At 36.5% G+C, this 19,564-nt stretch overlaps 1 protein-coding gene and 1 long non-coding RNA gene across 2 annotated transcripts in view; one reads left to right on the top strand and one right to left on the bottom strand.

Moving 5' to 3' along the window:
• LOC147841212 (uncharacterized) overlaps positions 1-19,564 on the bottom strand; it is a 1,204,737-nt gene that overhangs the window by 1,175,682 nt on the left and 9,491 nt on the right. The window lies entirely within an intron of this gene.
• fbxo11a (F-box protein 11a) overlaps positions 11,640-19,564 on the top strand; it is a gene marked incomplete at its 3' end in the record, with an annotated part of 45,599 nt that continues 37,674 nt past the window's right edge. The window contains 1 exon segment of the mRNA NM_001159668.1: positions 11,640-11,727. Within this exon segment, the coding sequence (NP_001153140.1) occupies positions 11,640-11,727 (88 nt within the window).

Raw genomic sequence — 19,564 nt, 5'->3', positions numbered from 1 at the left:
AGCCCGAAGACCTGCAAGTGGGAGGGATTACACCGCAAGTAGGTTGGGTGACCACCAAGTGGGAGGGACTTAAACTACAAGTAAGTTGGGTTATCAGGTTACAGTGAGGTTGGGTTTAGGGTTGGGTTTAGGTGTAGACGTTCATAAAACACAACAGGTTACTGTGAGGTTGGGTTTAGGGTTTGGAGTACACATTCATAAAACACAATATTGAACTCTAAATACGACGAAATAAGGTTTGCACAGCCCACTTGGAGCTCCAAGGCCCACCCACTTGGAGCTGGCTCCGCCCTCCGTTTATACCCTTCTCCTCCCATCCAGGTACTGACCTGACACAGCCCTGCTTAGCTTCAGTGGGCAACCATGTGAGAGCTGCAGACAGCTGGCGGAGAACTAGTATTTTGCCATATTTAATGTATTAATCCGATATTAATATTGTATATTAAGATACTATTGAATATATTTACGTATCTTACAGCAAAATTAGAGCAAAGTATAAAATATTGCCCAGTAATTGAGTAGTGAGCATTCATTCATTTTCTTTTTGGCTTAGTCCATTTATTAATCAGGGGTCGCCATAGCGGAATGAACCACCAACTTTGCCAGCACATGTTTTACGCAGCGGATGACCTTCCAGCTGCAACCCATCTCTGGGAAACATCCATACACACTCATACTACGGACAATTAACCTACCCAATTTACCTGTATCGCATGTGTTTGGACTGTGGGGGAACCCGGAGGAAACCCACGCGAACGCAGGGAGAACATGCAAACTCCACACAGAAATGCCAACTGACCCAGCTGAGGCTCGAACCAGCGACCTTCTAGCTGTGAGGCAACAGCACTACCTACTGCACCACTGCCTCATATATATATATATACATACTCACGGGCGAGGCAGTGGCGCAGTAGGTAGTGCTGTTGCCTATATATATATATATATTCACAAGAAAAATAAAACAAAAATGTGAAGACAGCACGGTGATTGTAATATTATTCAGCTATTTTCAGAGTCAGATACTTAAATGAGGTGTGTGATCCATGTGTTTGTTTATGCTTCAATCAACAAATCTGCTGTTTATCTGTAAACTGCCTTATTATTAATTTCTCATACATCTATGAATCCATTTTATGATTGTAAATTACTGCTAAGTACCTGGTGAATGAGTCTGCAAACTGCTGCATGTTAATATTTAATCATTTCTGATAACACCATTATAGCGGTCCATCATTTCCTTTCTCAGATTGTGCTAAATATACAAACAGAGAATATAACTTGGCCCCCACAAACAGGAAGCTGAATCTGAATATTACATAATAACAACCATAACAATTTTCACTAAAAATGCCTGATAAATCTTATATAATTATAAGAAGAAATAAAGACTTAAAGATGGAAATCTAAGACTGAAATATCCTAATCATTGACTTATTTACATTTGATTTACAGTTGAAGTCAGAATTGTTAGCCTCTTCTTTATTTTTTCTCCAATTTCTGTTTAAAGGAGAGCAGATTTCTTCAACACATTTCTAATCATAATAGTTTTAATAACTCATCTCTAATAACTGATTTATTTTATCTTTGTCATAATGACAGTAAATAATATTAGACTAGATTTTTTTCAAGACACTTCTATACAGCTTAAAGTGACATTTAAAGATTGACTAGGTTAGAACTAGGCAGGTTAGGGTAATTAGGCAAGTTATTGTATAACGATGGTTTGTTCTGTAGACTATCGAAAAAGAATTAGCTTAAGGGGGCTAATAAATTTGTCCGTAAAATGGTGTTTAAAATATTAAAAACTGCTTTTATTCTAGCTGAAAAAACAAAACAAATAAGACTTTCTCCAGAAGAAAAAATATTATCAGACATACTGTGAAAATGTCCTTGCTCTGTTAAACATCAATTGGGAAATATTTAAAAAAAGAAAAAAAAACAAAGGTTCTTCAACTGTATATATTGGTGCATTCTGGGAAATGAAGTTTCTTTTATTCTTGACCACAAAAGTAAATATACCGAATATGAATGCCTTTCTTCTGACTGATGGATGTGTGCATCAGATGAGTATTATATTATATTAAATGAATACTAATTTGTATGATATTATATTAATTATATATAATTTTAGTGCATAATAACAACCATCTACTAACAGCATTTTGGATAGCGTATGATTTAACAGCACTGTTTTGTTTTACACCCCAAAATAAGCCTCTAAAAACCTTATTTAATGCCGAGAGTAATTTTTTTATCATAATAAATGTCCATATACAATATAAAAACAATATTATGGCGATATACAGTTGCACTTTTATTTTGTCACGGCAGATGGCGCTGTCGTGTCTCCCAATTTAAAATATAATGCATACTGTGAATGCAGTTACCGAGTTATGTAATAAAGCTTCTTATTTATTAATATGGGAATGTGACCACTCATATTGACCCTGTGTAAAAGGCTATTTATTCATTCATTATTTATGTACAACATCAATTTAAGTGGACTTATTTATGCTGTTTTTTACTGTTTGTCTTCGGATTTTCATTCATTCATTTATCCATTTATTTATTGATTATTTCTTATTTTTATACACTTTTAGTTTTATATATGTAAAGTATTATTATTATTATTTTTTGACAAAAAAATAAGAAAGTAAATAAATAATTAAATAAATGGAGGCGAAGCAGTGGCGCAGTAGGTAGTGCTGTCGACTCTCAGCAAAAAGGTCGCAGGGTCGCTGGTTCGAGCCTCGGCTCAGTTGGCGTTTCTGTGTGGAGTTTGCATGTACTCCCTGCGTTCGCGTGGGTTTCCTCCAGGTGCTCCAGTTTTCCCCACAGTCCAAACACATGCGAAACAGGTGAATTGGTGAATTAGGTAAATTGTCTGTAGTGTGTGTGTGTGTGTGTGTGTGAATGTGTATGTGGATGTTTCCCAGAGATGGGTTGCAGCTGGAAGGGCATCCGCTGCGTAAAAACTTGCTGGATAAGTTGGCGGTTCATTCCCGGATTAATAAAGGGACTAAGCCGAAAAGAAAATGAATGAATGGATAAATAAATGGATGAATTAATAAATAATATTAATAATAATAACTAGATATTAAAGTTTGAGGACAAACTTTATGGTGGCTTGAAAAGCCGAATCTGAAAGTTTGAAGTGGTTGAATTAGCATGTTACTAGCATGATTCTAGCATGAATTAGCATGCTACTAGGATAATTCTAGCATGAATTAGCATGTTAGTAGCATGATTCTTACATGAATTAGCATGTTGTTAGCATGATTCTAGCATGAATTAGCATGTTACTAGCATGATTCTAGCATGAATTAGCATGTTGTTGGCATAAATCTAGCATAAATTAGCATGTTACTAGCATGATTCTAGCATGAATTAGCATGTTGTTAGCATGATTCTAGCATGAATTAGCATTTTACTAGGCGGTTGCTAGGGTGTTTTAAGTGGTTGCTAGGTGGTTGCTAAGGTGGTGCAAGGCAGTTGCTAAGGTGGTCTGACTAGTTGCTAGGTGGTTGCTAGGGTGTTGCTAGACGGTTGCTAGGGTGTTTTGAGTGGTTGCTAGGTGGTTGCTAAGGTGGTGCTAGGCAGTTGCTAAGGTGTTCTGACTAGTTGCTAAGTGGTTACTAAGGTGTTGCTAGGTGGTTGCTAAGGTGTCCTAAGTGGTTGCTAGGTGGTTGCTAGGGTATTCTGAGTGGTTGCTAAGGCGTTGCTAGGTGGTTGCTAGGGTGTCCTGAGTGGTTGCTAGGTGGTTGCTAAGGTGTTGCTAGGTGGTTGCTAGGGTGTCCTGAGTGGTTGCTAGGTGGTTGCTAAGGTGTTGCTAGGCGGTTGCTAGGGTGTTCTGAGTGGTTGCTAGGTGGTTGCTAAGGTGTTGCTAGGTGGTTGCTAAGGTGTCCTGAGTGGTTGCTAGGTGGTTGCTAAGGTGTTGCTAGGTGGTTGCTAAGGTGTTGCTAGGCGGTTGCTAGGGTGTCCTAAGTGGTTGCTAAGGTGTTGCTAGGCGGTTGCTAGGGTGTCCTAAGTGGTTGCTAGGTAGTTGCTAAGGTGTTGCTAGGCGGTTGCTAGGGTGTTCTGAGTGGTTGCTAGGTGGTTGCTAAGGTGTTGCTAGGTGGTTGCTAAGGTGTCCTAAGTGGTTGCTAGATGGTTGCTAGGGTGTTCTGAGTGGTTACTAAGGCGTTGCTAGGTGGTTGCTAGGGTGTCTTGAGTGGTTGCTAGGTGGTTGCTAAGGTGTTGCTAGGTGGTTGCTAGGGTGTCCTGAGTGGTTGCTAGGTGGTTGCTAAGGCGTTGCTAGGCAGTTGCTAGGGTGTTCTGAGTGGTTGCTAGGTGGTTGCTAAGGTGTTGCTAGGCGGTTGCTAAGGTGTCCCAAGTGGTTGCTAGGTGGTTGCTAAGGTGTTGCTAGGTGGTTGCTAAGGTATTCTGAGTGGTTGCTAAGGCGTTGCTAGGCGGTTGCTAGGGTGTCCTGAGTGGTCGCTAGGCCCTTACTAAGGCATTACTAGGCCGTTGCTAGGTGGTTGCTAGGTGGTTGCTAGGGTAATTTGGGTGGTTGCTAGGCAGTTGCTAGGGTACCCTGGTTGGTTACTAGGCAAGCCTCACATACATGATTGATAAAACATTTATACTTAGTAAGCATTTCTAGCAAGTTACAGTACTGGGCTAGTCAATATTAGCATGTAGCTAGTCACTGCTAGCATGTGTAGCATATAGGAAGTTCCGTTTGCTAGCATGAGTCAAACGAGCCAATCTCCAAGTCTCTACGATGTTCTGATGCTGAGATATAGCTGTTGATGAATGGTTGCTAGGGTACTCTGTTTTGTTGCTATGGGCGAGGTTACAGAGTGAACTTGAATGTGGTTGGTTGTCTTAGTCGAATGAACCAACCCCCATGTCTCTATGACACTGCTATGCAAAGATATGCATCTTGGCCTATTTTAGTGGAAGTCTATGGAATCAATTTGGGGGCGTGGCTTGTGAGCTTCATTATCATATTGAGATGCTCATTGGTTGTCTGAGTCAGATGAGCCATCCCCCAAGTCAATAGGACACTGCTATGCAAAGATATGCATGTAGGCCAGTTATTAACATGAGTCTAGTTTGAATTAGCATGTTACTAGCATGATTCTAGTACAAATTAGCATGTCATTAGCATGTTTCCAGTATGAGTTAGCATGTCATTAGCATGATTAGCATATGAGTAGCATGTTGCTAGCATGATTGGCATGTCATTAGCATGTTAGAATTATAAGCATTTGATAGCACAGCTAATTACATTCTATAGGACAGTTGCTAGGGTGCAGTATGTGGTAGTTAGGGGTGTGGCTAGAAAGTTAAAAGGCCATCAGTGATTGGCTGCTGGCTAGACTGAGTTAAATGAGCTCAGCCATTAGTCTCTATGACAGTCTGATGCAGAGTTATGAGCTCACAAAGTTTGATCCCATGTTAAGTCAATGAGAGTCTTTTGTAATGGAAGTCTACGGGACAGTTGCTAGGGTGCAGTATGTGGTAGTTAGGGGTGTGGCTAGAAAGTTAAAAGCTCATCAGTTATTGGCAGTTTGGTAGACTAAGTTAAATGAGCTCAGCCATTAGTCTGTATGACAGTCTGATGCAGAGTTATGAGCTCACAAAGTTTGATCCCATGTTAAGTCAATGAGAGTCTTTTGAATGGAAGTCTACGTGACAGTTGCTAGGGTGCCATAAGTGGTTGCTAGGGAGTGGCTAGTAAGTCTAAAGGTCATCAGTGATTGGCTGCTGACTAGACTGAGTTGAATGGGGCCTGACTCTAGTCTGTAGGACAGTCTGATGCAGAGTTATGAGCTCACAAAGGTTGACTCAATGTTAAGTCAATGGCAGTCTTTTACAATGGAAGTCTATGGGACAGTTGCTAGGGTGCCAAAAGTGGTTGCTAGGGAGTGGCTAGTAAGTTTAAAGGTAATCAGTTATTGGCTGCTGGCTAGACTGAGTTAAATGAGCCCAGTTAGAAGTCTGTAGGACAGTCTGATGCAGAGTTATGAGGTCACAAAGTTTGACCCAATGTTAAGTCAATGGGAATTTTGGGAATTTTCCGGGTCGTTTTTCGGAAAACCGAAAGTCGGATCAGTCGGAAAAGATATAGCAACCCGAGTCAGACCAGTTTGAAGGTTTGACGAAAGTTTGAGGTATGAAGCTTGAAAGGGTTAGGAGGAGATAGACTTTAAAATTAGTCTCAGAAGAAAGAAGAAGAAGCAGAATAATAATAAGTTTAAGTGAGATAACAGTATGTTGGCTTTTCAAGCCACCATAATTATTATTATAGTAGTAGTAGTAGTGTATTAATATTATCATTACAGAGTAAAGAATTTTCAGGAATATATATTTTAACTACAGCGCTCAGCATACTTGAGTACACCCCATTTTGAAAATGAATACTTTTATTCATTTCTCAGTATATATAGGCAATGTATTTTGGTGCCTTTAATCAAAACAGATTTATTAAACAAATATATTTAATAAAATAATATTTAGTCACCAAACATATTGAGAAATTTAAAGATAATACAATTAAATTCAAGCTAAATATTGCAGAAATAGATTATAACCTACAAAATCTTAACTAAATTTGTCCATTTTTGCTTCTCTTAATTTTTCCTCTTCTTTAAACTCATGTTTAATATTTTTTATTACAAATAAAATGGCTTTCTAGTTTTTGCATCATTATCATAAGTTATTTTTCTAGATTAGCTCTAGATTTGGCTTCAGTACTGACAAAACTGGTGTATATGCACAAATATATTATAATATGGTTTCATATTAAAAATATGAATTTAAAAGAGAGACTTGTGAGGGGTGTGCTTATATATGCTGAGCACTGTATATGAATTATATAATCTTGAATTTTTTTACTCTGTACTAGTTACCTAATCAATGTTTATTGAGCTGTGACTGGAAAAATTAATGCTAAAACAGTGTTAGTATCATTATTATTTGTGTTAGTATTTATTTAGTTTTTTTAATCTGCATTTTGTAAATATATAATAAATGTTGCTACATTCGTCCCACAGCAAGAAGGTCGCTGGTTTGAGCCTCGGCTGGGTCAGTTGCCATTTCTGTGTGGAGTTTGCATGTTCTCCCCAACACATGCGCTATAGGGGAATTGAGTAAGCTAAAACTGACCGAAGTGTATGCGTGTGATTGAGTGTGTATGGGTGTTTCCCAGTGATGGGTTGCAGCAGAGCCTGCCCAAGGCATAAGCGAACTAAACGGCTGCTTAGGGCCCCGTAGCCACCAGGGGGCCCCAAAGAGTGCATGAAATGACAGAGTGACTTTCGTTTTTGTTTTAGTTTGTTGTGTTGTGGATTAGGGGTGGGACAAATATATGCCCATTTATTGTATTTCCGACCGCTGTACATACTCTGGCGCCAAGACATTTATCTAAATTTATCTAAAGAGACATTTATCAAGACATTTATCTAAAGAGATCTGAAAATGCTTCTTGGTTTCATTTGAATTTCATTTAAATAGATGTTTTAAGTTATTTGAACTACAACATACAATACAATTTTTTTTCAGGGTTAACGTTTATATCCATTTAAAAAATATCTTTATTGTCACTATGTTTGACTGTTTGGCTGCGTCTTGTGACTGAATAATAATAATAAGTATGCTATTGGCTACTTCCAGCTGTTTTTGTTTCTGTCAGCTCAGAATAATATTTTGTGTCTAACTATTTAGATTTGTGGCAAGCAGTCATAAAAAGTGGGATCAATAGGAAGTTGTTTCCGCAGATTAATATTTAGAATTGTCTTAAAACATTTTATAATGTAAGCAACACATCTACAGCAAATAAAATCGATAATGTGTGTTTTAAATTTATAGTGCGCGAATAATCAAGGATTGACGATAATTTGTCATATTGTTTGCACCAAGGGGGCCCCAAATAAAATCCTGCTTAGGGCCCCCTGAAGGCTTGGGGCGGCCCTGGGTTGCAGCTGAAAGGGCACCCACTGCATAAAACATATGCTGGATAAGTTGTCGGTTCATTCCGCTGTGGAATCGCCAGATTAATAAAGGAACTAAAAGAAAATGAATGAATGAATAATACACTCTGATAAATACTGTAGTGCTATTTATGTTTAAAAGACATTGCAGGCCAGGACTGCATTTATCAAGAAAAAGCATGGACACTAATGGCCTTAATGATATTGTTAAGCTTCCACTATGAAAAATAAATAAATAAATAAATATATATGCTTGTTCAAACTACGTATTTAAAATGAGACTAGTAATACAGGACAGCTTAATTGTTTTATATTAATTGAATGTATTGCATTTTTTACAGTGTACAGTGCTTATTAAAATGCAACCCAAAATCAGAACCACACAGTGCTTCATTGTCTTGTCAGAAAAACGACCTTCAACCAGCTGCAGCTTATTAAAATCATACAAAAGCAAACTATTCTTCATTCACAGACCACTGTGATGGGCAAAAAAAAATGACCAAAACCTTCTGCTTACATGTTGATATGCTTTAGTGCTGTTTATGACTCTGCTGACTGTAGATTGTGATGGGCCTAAGGGCGCTCTCACACTATGCTATCCGAACTGTGCCCTGGCCCGTTTCCCGGATCGTTTGAGAAGTGTGAGTGCTCTGAATCAGGCTCATGCGTGGTTCAGTTGGCCGGCCAGAGAGCGGTTCACTTGGTATAGTATTTCCATGTAATGTCTCGGCTTTGTATTTTAAAAAAAAAACATGGCGGCTCCTTTGTTTACGTTCTGTGTAGCTCCAGGAGCTCGTGACCCTTCTGAAAAATCCAGCTTAAACCAGCCTAGGCTGGTTGGCTGGTTTTAGCTGGTCGACCAGGCTGGTTTTAGAGGGGTTTTGGCCACTTCCAGGCTGGTTTCCAGCCATTTCCAGCCTGGTCTTAGCTGGTCAGGCTGGGAGATGACCAGCTAAAACCAGCTTGACCAGCCTAGCCAAGCTGGGAGCCCAGCCAAAACCAGCTATGTCCAGCTTAAACCAGGCTGGTCAAGCTGGTTTTAGCTGGATTTGGCTGGTCATTTTCCACCCTGACCAGCTAAGACCAGGCTGGAAATGGCTGGAAACCAGCCTGGAAATGGCCAAAACCCCTCTAAAACCAGCCTGGTTGACCAGCTAAAACCAGCCAACCAGCCTAGGCTGGTTTAAGCTGGATTTTTCAGCAGGGGACGTATCTCTGTAACCAATCAGCGTTCAGCTGCGCGTTTAGCTCCACCTTTTGGTACACTTTCTCCCGTTTGGGACCCTTTCGAAAGGGTGCCGAAAAAGTGGTACGGTACGGTTTGGTTCGGTAGGCTTTTGACAGTGGAAATGGCCATGAAAGCGTACCAAACCAAACCGAACTGTACCGTACCACTCAGTGGAAATGGGCCATTAGGGGGTACTCACACTATGTACAGTTGAACCGGACCAAAGCATGTCCCCAGCGTCCGTCGGCAGCATATACAATGGTAAGAATGACAGTAGAGATGAATAGACAACAATAAGGACAACAGATCAGATGACAGAATACCCCATAAACAGAGAAAAACTGACAGGACGACAGATTAAGACGACATCAACAGACAACATGTACGTCAACAATGCTGATTTTCCTGAACATGAGGGCAATGAGAGTAGACAAAAGCCCCTTTTACACAGTGATACCAGTAAATATCCGGAAAATTTCCGGAACGACTTTACCGGTATATTCAAAAAAGCGCTGTTCACACAGGCGAATACGTTGCAGAATTTTTCCGGAAAAGAGCATTCACACATCCATCGCAAAATGCCGGTAAATTCTGACATCACTAACCAGAAATGACCTCTAAACGGCTGCGCTTGTGTTTGTAAACATTTGACTACATTACAAACTCTTCGGATGGATCAGTATTGAGTACACTCCAATGAAAACATAGAGAAACACTTTCGTATGCCGAGGTGTTCATGATATGTGTGTGTGCTGACGCTATGGGCGCTCACGGGCACACGCAAAGCTTGAAGGTAAACAAACAATGGATTATCATAAACATTTTATTGATAATTATTTACACGGTTAGCATTAAGAAGGAACATAGAAACGTTATCTGACGAACATCTAGCACAGGGGTCACCAAACTTGTTCCTGGAGTGCCGGTGTCCTGCAGATTTTAGCTCCAACCCTAATCAAACACACCTGAACAAGCTATTCAAGGTCTTACTAGGTATACTTAAAACACCCAGGCAGGTGTGTTGAGGTAAGTTGGAGCTAAAACCTGAAGGGACACCGGCCCTCCAGGACCGAGATTGTTGACCCCTGATCTAGCAGCTAAATGTGTCTGGAAAAATATTCAAACCCTGCAGAAAAATCCAGCTTAAACCAGCCTAGGCTGGTTGGCTGGTTTTAGCTGGTCGACCAGGCTGGTTTTAGAGGGGTTTTGGCCACTTCCAGGCTGGTTTCCAGCCATTTCCAGCCTGGTCTTAGCTGGTCAGGCTGGAAAATGACCAGCCAAATCCAACTAAAACCAGCTTGACCAGCCTGGTTTAAACTGGATATAGCTGGTTTTGGCTGGACTCCCAGCTTAGCTAGGCTGGTCAAGCTGGTTTTAGCTGGTCATCTCCCAGCCTGACCAGCTAAGACCAGGCTGGAAATGGCTGGAAACCAGCCTGGAAATGGCCAAAACCCCTCTTAAACCAGCCTGGTCGACCAGCTAAAACCAGCCAACCAGCCTAGGCTGGTTTAAGCTGGATTTTTCAGCAGGGAAGGCTTTTATTCTCATAAACCGCACGGACGTGAATGCGTCTGACTGTTCTGATTGGCTAAAGTAGACGTCTCACGTCAGCACGTTCTAGACGTGTACGCGCTCTTTCCGGCAATCTTCCTTCTGCGTTCACACAGCGCAGCATTTCGGCAAAGTACCGGTAATGTTACAACTTAAACGAATTTACCGGTATTTTCAAAAAGGGCCTGTTCACACATACACACCTTTCCGGAAAACTGAAAGGGGCCAAAGACAAATGTGAAGTACAAAGCAGAAAGGAGGCATGGGGATTTTGGCACAAATGAAACCCCATATTAATAAATAGATCATTAATAACGAAACAAACATTATTGTGGACACACAATGTATCACATATGACTTGAAAATGACATCAGCTCTCTTTATTTGACTGTGAATATGTATGTTCTTTGATAGTCATTGGCAGCTAATATGATTTCACTATTTTGAATAATTTGCAAAGAATACTTTTCTGAGATTATATTGTTAAGGAGAAAGTCCGAATGTGTGAATGCAAAACCAACTTTACCTCAATTAATACTCCAAGCTGCATCCGCCTTCCGTGGTTTTACCATGGTATTTTTTGTGGGGGGGAAACCCTCAGTGATTGGTGGAGCGCAGCGCCATGTGGTTGTGTATGGGAGTGTGTGAGTGTGTGTGTGTGAGTGTGTATGTGAGTAAATGGCTCCTCCTGCCACTGGAAATCGAAATCGGAGCTCTCGGACTAGAGCGCCCGGACATTAAACCGCTTTCTCGGAGTCCAGACCAAGCAGATTCGCAGTGCAATGCACTTTAGGCTTTTATTTACATTTTTTGAGCTCAGCGCCGTGTAAGGGACCAGAGGAAAGGGCTGCAGCGGTGTGTGTTTTTAACCAGAAACGCGTCAAATGAACTCCGTCAGAGCGACTAACCGCAGACCCCGGCGAGTGTCGAGGCCGCGCCCGGTGCCGCCGGACAGAAACAACGCAGAAAGAGGTAAATGTATCACTAACAAACACTAACCCGTGCTTGATTCACATCTGTTTCTCTTATTATATACGTGCTGTGTAGATTCCAACAGCTTTTGTGTGGTGATGTTGTATTTTGAGGCTATTTGCGTTAATGTTCATTCGTCAGGAAACACCGAGGCTTCTGATCCTTCCGCAGGCCGCGCTTTGTTTAACTGGGCTTGATTTGTTCTCCTGTCTACTAGAAACTCAATTTAACGTGTCAATTCAGACGTTGTATGGTTGTGAATAGACTAGTCGTATTTTTTAAATCTGTCACGAGTCTAATTTGTATCACTGACGATGATATATTTGTGAAAAATGGCAGCGGTCAGTTGTTACAGAGCGCTGGGATGGTTAGCATTTGCTATAAGCAAACGTTAACAGCTAAACCCACAAAATAACACCACAAACCCGAGTAAATTCACCGTGACAGCATTTTTGTGTTAGATTACAATTTAAACACTTTAATTATCGCATTGGCAATAAACACAATTTAAAACAGAACACTCAACCAAAGGTGTTCTGGTAATACCATGTTTATACCATGGTATTTCGATATACCTTGCAGTACTATGTAAGTACCGTGGTACATGTATGTAGTTCAGTACCAATATATACACTTATCACTTTGTTTTAATATATTACATGCTAATGTCTCTTGTGTAGGTGATGAAACGGTGGTATTTTGATATATGGCATAGCGTTGACAGCATATGATATGAATTACAAAGGTGCTTCCAATTATTATTATTATTATTAATAAATGAGATATGCCATGTATGTTATTGCTTTTGACATATTCATCAGTACCAGTGTGGTGTTTTATAGTAATAGAATCATTTATTTATAACCAAGTATACCATAGTGTTACTTTGACACATCATCACAATGCTATGATTCTGTTATTATTATTATCATTATTATTTATTTGTAAGGTATTAATGCCACTTGAGTCATGTTATTGTGATTGTCATGCACTTTAATGTTGTCAGAAATGCTTGGCCAGAACCACAGTAAACACACAATACTCCAAGTTACTTCCTAGAACTCCATAGACATGAAATGGTATTGCTGTGGTATGTTCTGGCAAGGCCTTCCTGTTTATTTGTTTACCTTGCTTTAGTTGGTCAGCTGTGCTGGATGCTGTAAAGTAGATGCACTCATTGACCTGTTTATTGGTATTGGGGTTTGATTTGCCGCTGATGAGTTGTAAATAATGACTAGATTTAACTGTTTTGGTCAACCAACATGGCTTCAGTGCTGATAATGATGAATTATCAAGAGTTATGAATGCTTAAAATGCATAAAGTATTTTGTTTATACAGTTGAAGATGCAATTATCAGCCCTCCTGTGACGCTTTAAGTATTTTTACTAATATTTCCCAAGTTATTTTTAACAACACATGGAGTTTTTCCACAGTATTTCCTATAATATTCTTTCTTCTGTAGAAAGTGTTATGTCTTTTAGTTTGGTTTGCATAAATAAGGTCAATATTATTGTCTCTCTTATTATTTTTTGATTTGTGTACGGAATGAACCACAGTTGTCCAATAACTTGCCTAAATAACTTAGATAAAGCTTTAAATGCCACTTTAAGCTGAGTACTAGTATCTTGCAAAATAACTAGTTAAATCTTATGTGTTGTCATTGTGGCAAAAATAAATTCTTATTATTAATAATTATTAGAAATGAGTTATTAAAAATATTATGCCTAAAAAAATGTAAAAAAAAAAAATCAGTAATTGTCTAAATCTGTTCAATTTTGTCTTTAACTATGTATATAGTAGGGCTGGATGATATTGGAAAAATCTGACAGTGCAATATTTTGTATTTTCTGGAATATATATATATATATATATATATATATATATATATATATATATATATATATATATATTGTGTGAATGATGTGAATTGGTGTGAATGATGTTTAAAACAATAATAAACAAATTGCATGTAAAAATAATTACAATAGAGCAACAAAAAAGTTAAATAAACAGTGCTTAATGGAGTCAAACAGTATTCAGGTATGCAGAAATCAAATAATGAAGTGTAAAATACCACTGTATAGTCTTCATTGTATTAATTCAGTAAAATAATTCCTCATTAAAGTTGCAAATGTACTTTTATTGCGCCTGATTGCTTTAAACTCTCTTGAAATGTCTTTAAAACACATGCAAATGATTAACTTTCAGTCTGTTATGGTCACATATATTTTAAAAAAAAGCATTGAAATGAATAATTTTGTCTTCAGCTGTATGTGTATAGTAGGGCTAGACGATATTGAAAAAATCTGACATTGCAATATTTTGTATTTTTTGCGATTTATATATTGTGATTTGAATACAATTTCACCAGAAATAAAGAAAATATTGATTAGGGTCTCCTTGACAGAATGTTTAATTCCTCCTGAGGACTTGAAACCTACAATTAATTTGTATAGAAACGAAACATGGCAAAGAGAGATAACTGCATAAATAACAAATTACATGAAATTAACCCGAAAATAAATGAAAGACACTTAGCAAATTATAATTTTGAGACCAGGCATGATCAAACTGTTGATATTAGATGTCGAATTGGACATTCTAGATTGACTCATTTGTATTGGCTGAATAACGAAGTACCACCAAAATGTAATTACTGCCAGGCTGCTCTTACCATGAAGCATATTTTGGTGGAATTCGGATGTTTAAATGCCATTGGACAAAATGTTTTATAAGGAGAGCACTTTGATGGACTTATTAAAAAGGTACCACCAGGAAGAATCTTAAATAATCAATAATTGAACGGAAAAATCTTATTTAACTCTGAATATATTTTTGTGTGAATTTTATACATTTCTATCCTATATAATTGTCTGAGTAACTTTTTATTGTAACACAAATTTTTTTTTATCATGTAATATTTTATGTATATCCATTTTGTCATGAAATAGCCATAAGTTGCTAATGTGGCAATAAATAAATGATTGATAAAGGTGATTTTTCTGAGGGCGTGAATGCTAAATAAAAAATAATAAACAAATTGCAAGTAGAAATAAATATAGAGCAATAAAAAAGTACAATAAACAGTGCTTAATTGTTTTCCGGACAGTCAAACAGTATTCAGGTATACAGAAATTGAATAATGAAATGTAAAGTAATGCTGTATAGTCTTCATTGTTTTAATTCAGTAAAATAATTCCTCATTAATGTTACAAATGTACTTATGTTGGGCCTGATTGCTTTAAACTCTCTTGAAATGTCTTTAAAACACATGCAAATGATAAACTTTCATTCTGTGACTCTGTGATGTTTATACTTTACAATGACTTCACTAAATTACTACATATAGAGCAGCAAAAAAGTTAAATAAACAGGGCTTAATGGTTTTCCGGAGAGTCAAAGTATTCAGGTATATGGGAATTGAATAATAAAGTGTAAAATACTACTGTATAGTCTTAATTGTATTAATTCATGATAAACTTTCACTCTGTTATGGTTATACTTTACAGTGACTTCACAAATTGTATGCATTCTCAATTGTTGTGCTGATCAACTATAATCCCAACTCATCATTGCATATCCTGCAATGTAACTATTGTGTATGCACACATTGCGATACTGATGCTGAAAGGATATGTTGTGCAGCCCTTGTATAGTCATTGATAAGTTGTGTTGTGGTTATGAGTTATTGTGAGCTTGGTTTGGCTGGTGTTAAAGGTTATCCAAACTCTGACGCACCTCTGGTCCTTTTGGCCATCCTGCCCAACATCTATAATAGTTTGGTAATTTGCTATGCAAATCTAACAGCAGGACAGCTTGTTTGGGATTCAGGGAATAAAACTGGAGAGCTGGTTGTACTAACCACATCTTAACTTCTAATTAGAGTGTAGTCATGGGACGAGAGAGCGAGGCTGAAATTGCAGGACGGTTTGAGCACACAGTGCAGCTATGGGTATGTAAATGAATGGCTGCTGTCACCTTATGGGAATGTTCTGTAATCAAGTCTGAGAGACAGGTCTTGCATTGAAAACATGCTTCAAACAGCCGTGCTCATGCCGGTGTTGAGCTGGAAACAAGCGACATGTTGTTAGGATGCAAATGGCATTTCTGATGGACAATATAGAACAGTTTATCCAGTGTTTTCCTATTCAGTCAAGTGTTCCCTCTGCCTGCAATGACATGTTTTTCCAGTAAAAATAACAGCATGTAGTAGTAATAATAATAAAAATAGATAAAATATTATGTATATATATATATATATATATATATATATATATATATATATATATATATATATATATATATATATATATATATAATAGCTTATAATAATAATAATAATAATAATAATAAATTAGTTAATAATAACAATAATACAAAAAATAGCTAATAATAATAATAGTAATAACAATAATGATAACATAAAAAACTAATAGTACAATTAAAATAGCTAGGAATAATAATAAAATTAAAAGTGCTAATAATAACAATACAATTAAAAACATATAATAATAAAAACAATAACAATATAAAACTAAAAATAGCCTATAAGTAATTATAATACTACTACTAATAATAAAATTGGAAAATAGCTAATAATAATGATACAATTAAAAACAGATAATAATAATAAATACAATAAAATTAGAAATAGCCTATATTGATAAGCAATAATAATAATAATAATAATAATAATAATAATAAAATTAGAAAATGGCTAATAATAATAGCATTAATAACATTAAAAATAGCTAATAATAAAAATAGCTAGTAATAATATCAATAATATCATTAAAAATAGCTAATATTAATAATAATAATAGTTATTATTTTTTAAGTATTATTGTTATCATCATCATTATTTTTGTTGATAGTATTCAAATTGTTATCATCATTAATATTATCATTTTTATTATTATTAATGATAATAATAAAAATAATAATAATATTAAGGTAGAATAATAGTCATATGCAACAAAATAACAGTAGCCTTAATACCGTGAAACAATGATCATTTTATCCAAGGTTATCATCAGTGGCTGCACCATTTACATTTTTGTGATTATATCACCAGACTCTAAAATTATAATTATTATATTTAAATGTATTGTTATTAAATAAGAATAATAAACACTGTACTAAATAATTGTATTGTCATTTTAAAAAGTATTGAAATTTTAACAGTAATTTTTTACAATAGCAGCATGAATGCCGGTCTTATCTTCCTGATATTGAAAAGTTCAGCCAGTGCTAAAATAACAGAATACAACACACTGCTTGTGTGTAAATGTTTGTAAATGATTTTAGTGCCACTCTTATATTTAAATATTTAATTCACAGCACTTACAATTTAATAATTGCACTAGGGCTGCACGATATTGGAAAAATCTGACTTTCCGATATTTTATTTTTCTGTGATATCTACAATTTCACCAAATAACTGAATTATTTGAAAAGGGTTTTGTGCATTAATACTTTAATCTCTCTCAGGCCTTAACTAAAATTTCACTTTGTTGTGGTTAAACTCTGTGGTGACTCAACATCAATCCTAACTTAACATTGTGATGTGATTATTGCGGGTGCATACATTGCGATATCGATGCTGAAACGATATATTGTGCAGCCCTAAACTGCCCCAAGCCAAATAACAATTTATTTTTTCAAATAAATTAAATATGTAGCACCAATTTGTTCTACATTGTCCTAATATGGCAAGTAAGATTGCAACATTTGGCATGATTTATTGCAACTCAGCGTGTCCCATTATTCCCATATATTATCCAAACATCCTCATAGCAGGTGGTCACCTAGAGTACTTCCTGAAAAACTTTGGAAACTGTATTTACTGTTGTGCTAATGCTCCTGGATGGAGATGTTTTTGTCAGCTGTGTTTATGGCTGCAGTTCACCCAGGACACATCTTTGGGGTTTGTGAGTAATGGGATTGATGCTCCAGTAATTCTCACTAGGCATGCTAAGGTGAGTCTGGTGTGTATTTTTATTTGGATGGCTCCGCTGGGGTACTGCAAAGGGAATGTTTGGAAATAAGCTGGAATGAGTCTTTCTTACGAAAACTGGGTCAAAACTGCAAAGCTTTCAAACAGGATGGGCCAGAATTGGACTAAAATATACTGAGATATTGTGCTGTTTAGTGACAGTTCACCAGTTCTTGCTCAAACTGGGGCATAAAGTTGACACTTAGGGATGGGTAGAAGTTTCAGCTGAAGTCATAATTATTCGCCCTCTTGTGATTTTTTTTATTTTATTTTTATTTTTTTTTATTTATCTTCCAAATTGTATTTAACTGATTCATGAATTTTTCACAGTATTTCCTATAATGTTTTTTCTTCTGGACAAAGTCTTATTCGTTATCAGTAAAAGCATTTTTTAATTTTTAAAAATCATTTTAGGGTCAATAATATTAGCTCCCTTAAGCAATATATTTATTGGATTGTCTACAAAACAAACCACTGTTATACAATGACTTGCCTAATTAACCTAGTTAAGCCTTTTAATGTCACTTTAAGCTGAATAATAGGGCTGCACAATGTATTGTTTCAGCATCAGTGTCATAATGTGATCATTCGCAGGATATGCAATGTTGAGTCTGGATTATAGTGTATCAGTTGCTTGTGTTGTTGAGGTCTGTGACTGTATGAGGATTTTAAAAGCATTCATGCATAAAAAGTGGCATGAATTTCTAATTCTATTAATGATCAATTTTAATTTTATTATTTATACAATGAAGACGATGCAGTATTATACATTTGATTATGCAATTACTGTACCTGAACAATGTTAGACTCCTCCGAAAATTATTAAACACTGTTTAATTAATATGTATCTTTTACTTTATAGTATTTTACTCTGCTTGTAGATTGTTTATTGCTTCTAACTTTCAAGGCACTTCGTAATCTTGCTCCTCAATATCTCACCTAACTTTTCCATATTTATACCCTTTCTTGCACTCTTAGATCAGCCAACTCCTTCTCACTGGTATCAACTCGCACTCGATTAAGTGAGACAGATCTTTTAGCTCTATGGCTCCTCGACTATGGAACTCGCTTCCCCTGGATCTAAGGATCAGTAGTCTTGACACATTTAAATCTCGTCTAAAGACCCATCTTTTTAAGCACGCATTCCTTTAACAAATTTTTTTTCATGTGTTTTTTTAATCATTTGCGATGTGTTTCTACTTGTTTGGTCAATGCTTGTTTGGTTAATTATTTATTTTAATTTGTTCTAGCATGGCTGTTGATGCTTCTTGTAAGGCGACCTTGAGTGTCTCAAAAAGTGCCATTTACAAATAAATTTCTTACTCCGCTGTTTTTACCATTTGCTGATGGTAAAAAAATAAATAGCTGAAGTGACCTTTAATTAGTATTTTGCTCTTAAATTATATATATTTTTGTTTATTCAATTAAGATGTTTTTCAGGGTCTTAATATTTATTCTTTAATTCTTTTATGTATGTTCTTATGTAAAAGGTTCACATTTATGCAACCAATATTTAATAAATTGGTAGTTTTTTTCCATACTTACTATTGCTGACTTTTGTTCTCCGTTTGATCTAGCCGTTTATACATACCACCCAATGAAATAGGCAAAAGTAAATTATTCATGATTTGTGCTGATATCGGATTTGTATCGATATCGGTTCGTACTAAACGCTGCAATATCGGTATCGTATCGGAAGTTAAAATGTTGTATCGGGACATCCCTAGTCATCATAGTAAAAATAAAAGAAATCCGTTATTAGAAATGAGATTTTAAAACTATTTTGTTAAAAAATGTTTTGTTGAAATCTTCTTTCCATTATAAAAAATAAAAAAATAAAT

The sequence above is a fragment of the Danio rerio genome, chromosome 13 (genome assembly GCF_052040795.2).
Source record: "Danio rerio strain M-AB ecotype USA chromosome 13, GRCz13ab, whole genome shotgun sequence".
NCBI classification, from domain to species: domain Eukaryota; kingdom Metazoa; phylum Chordata; class Actinopteri; order Cypriniformes; family Danionidae; genus Danio; species Danio rerio.
Note: the sequence above shows the minus strand (reverse complement) of the source record. Positions and strands in the feature narration are given on the sequence as shown.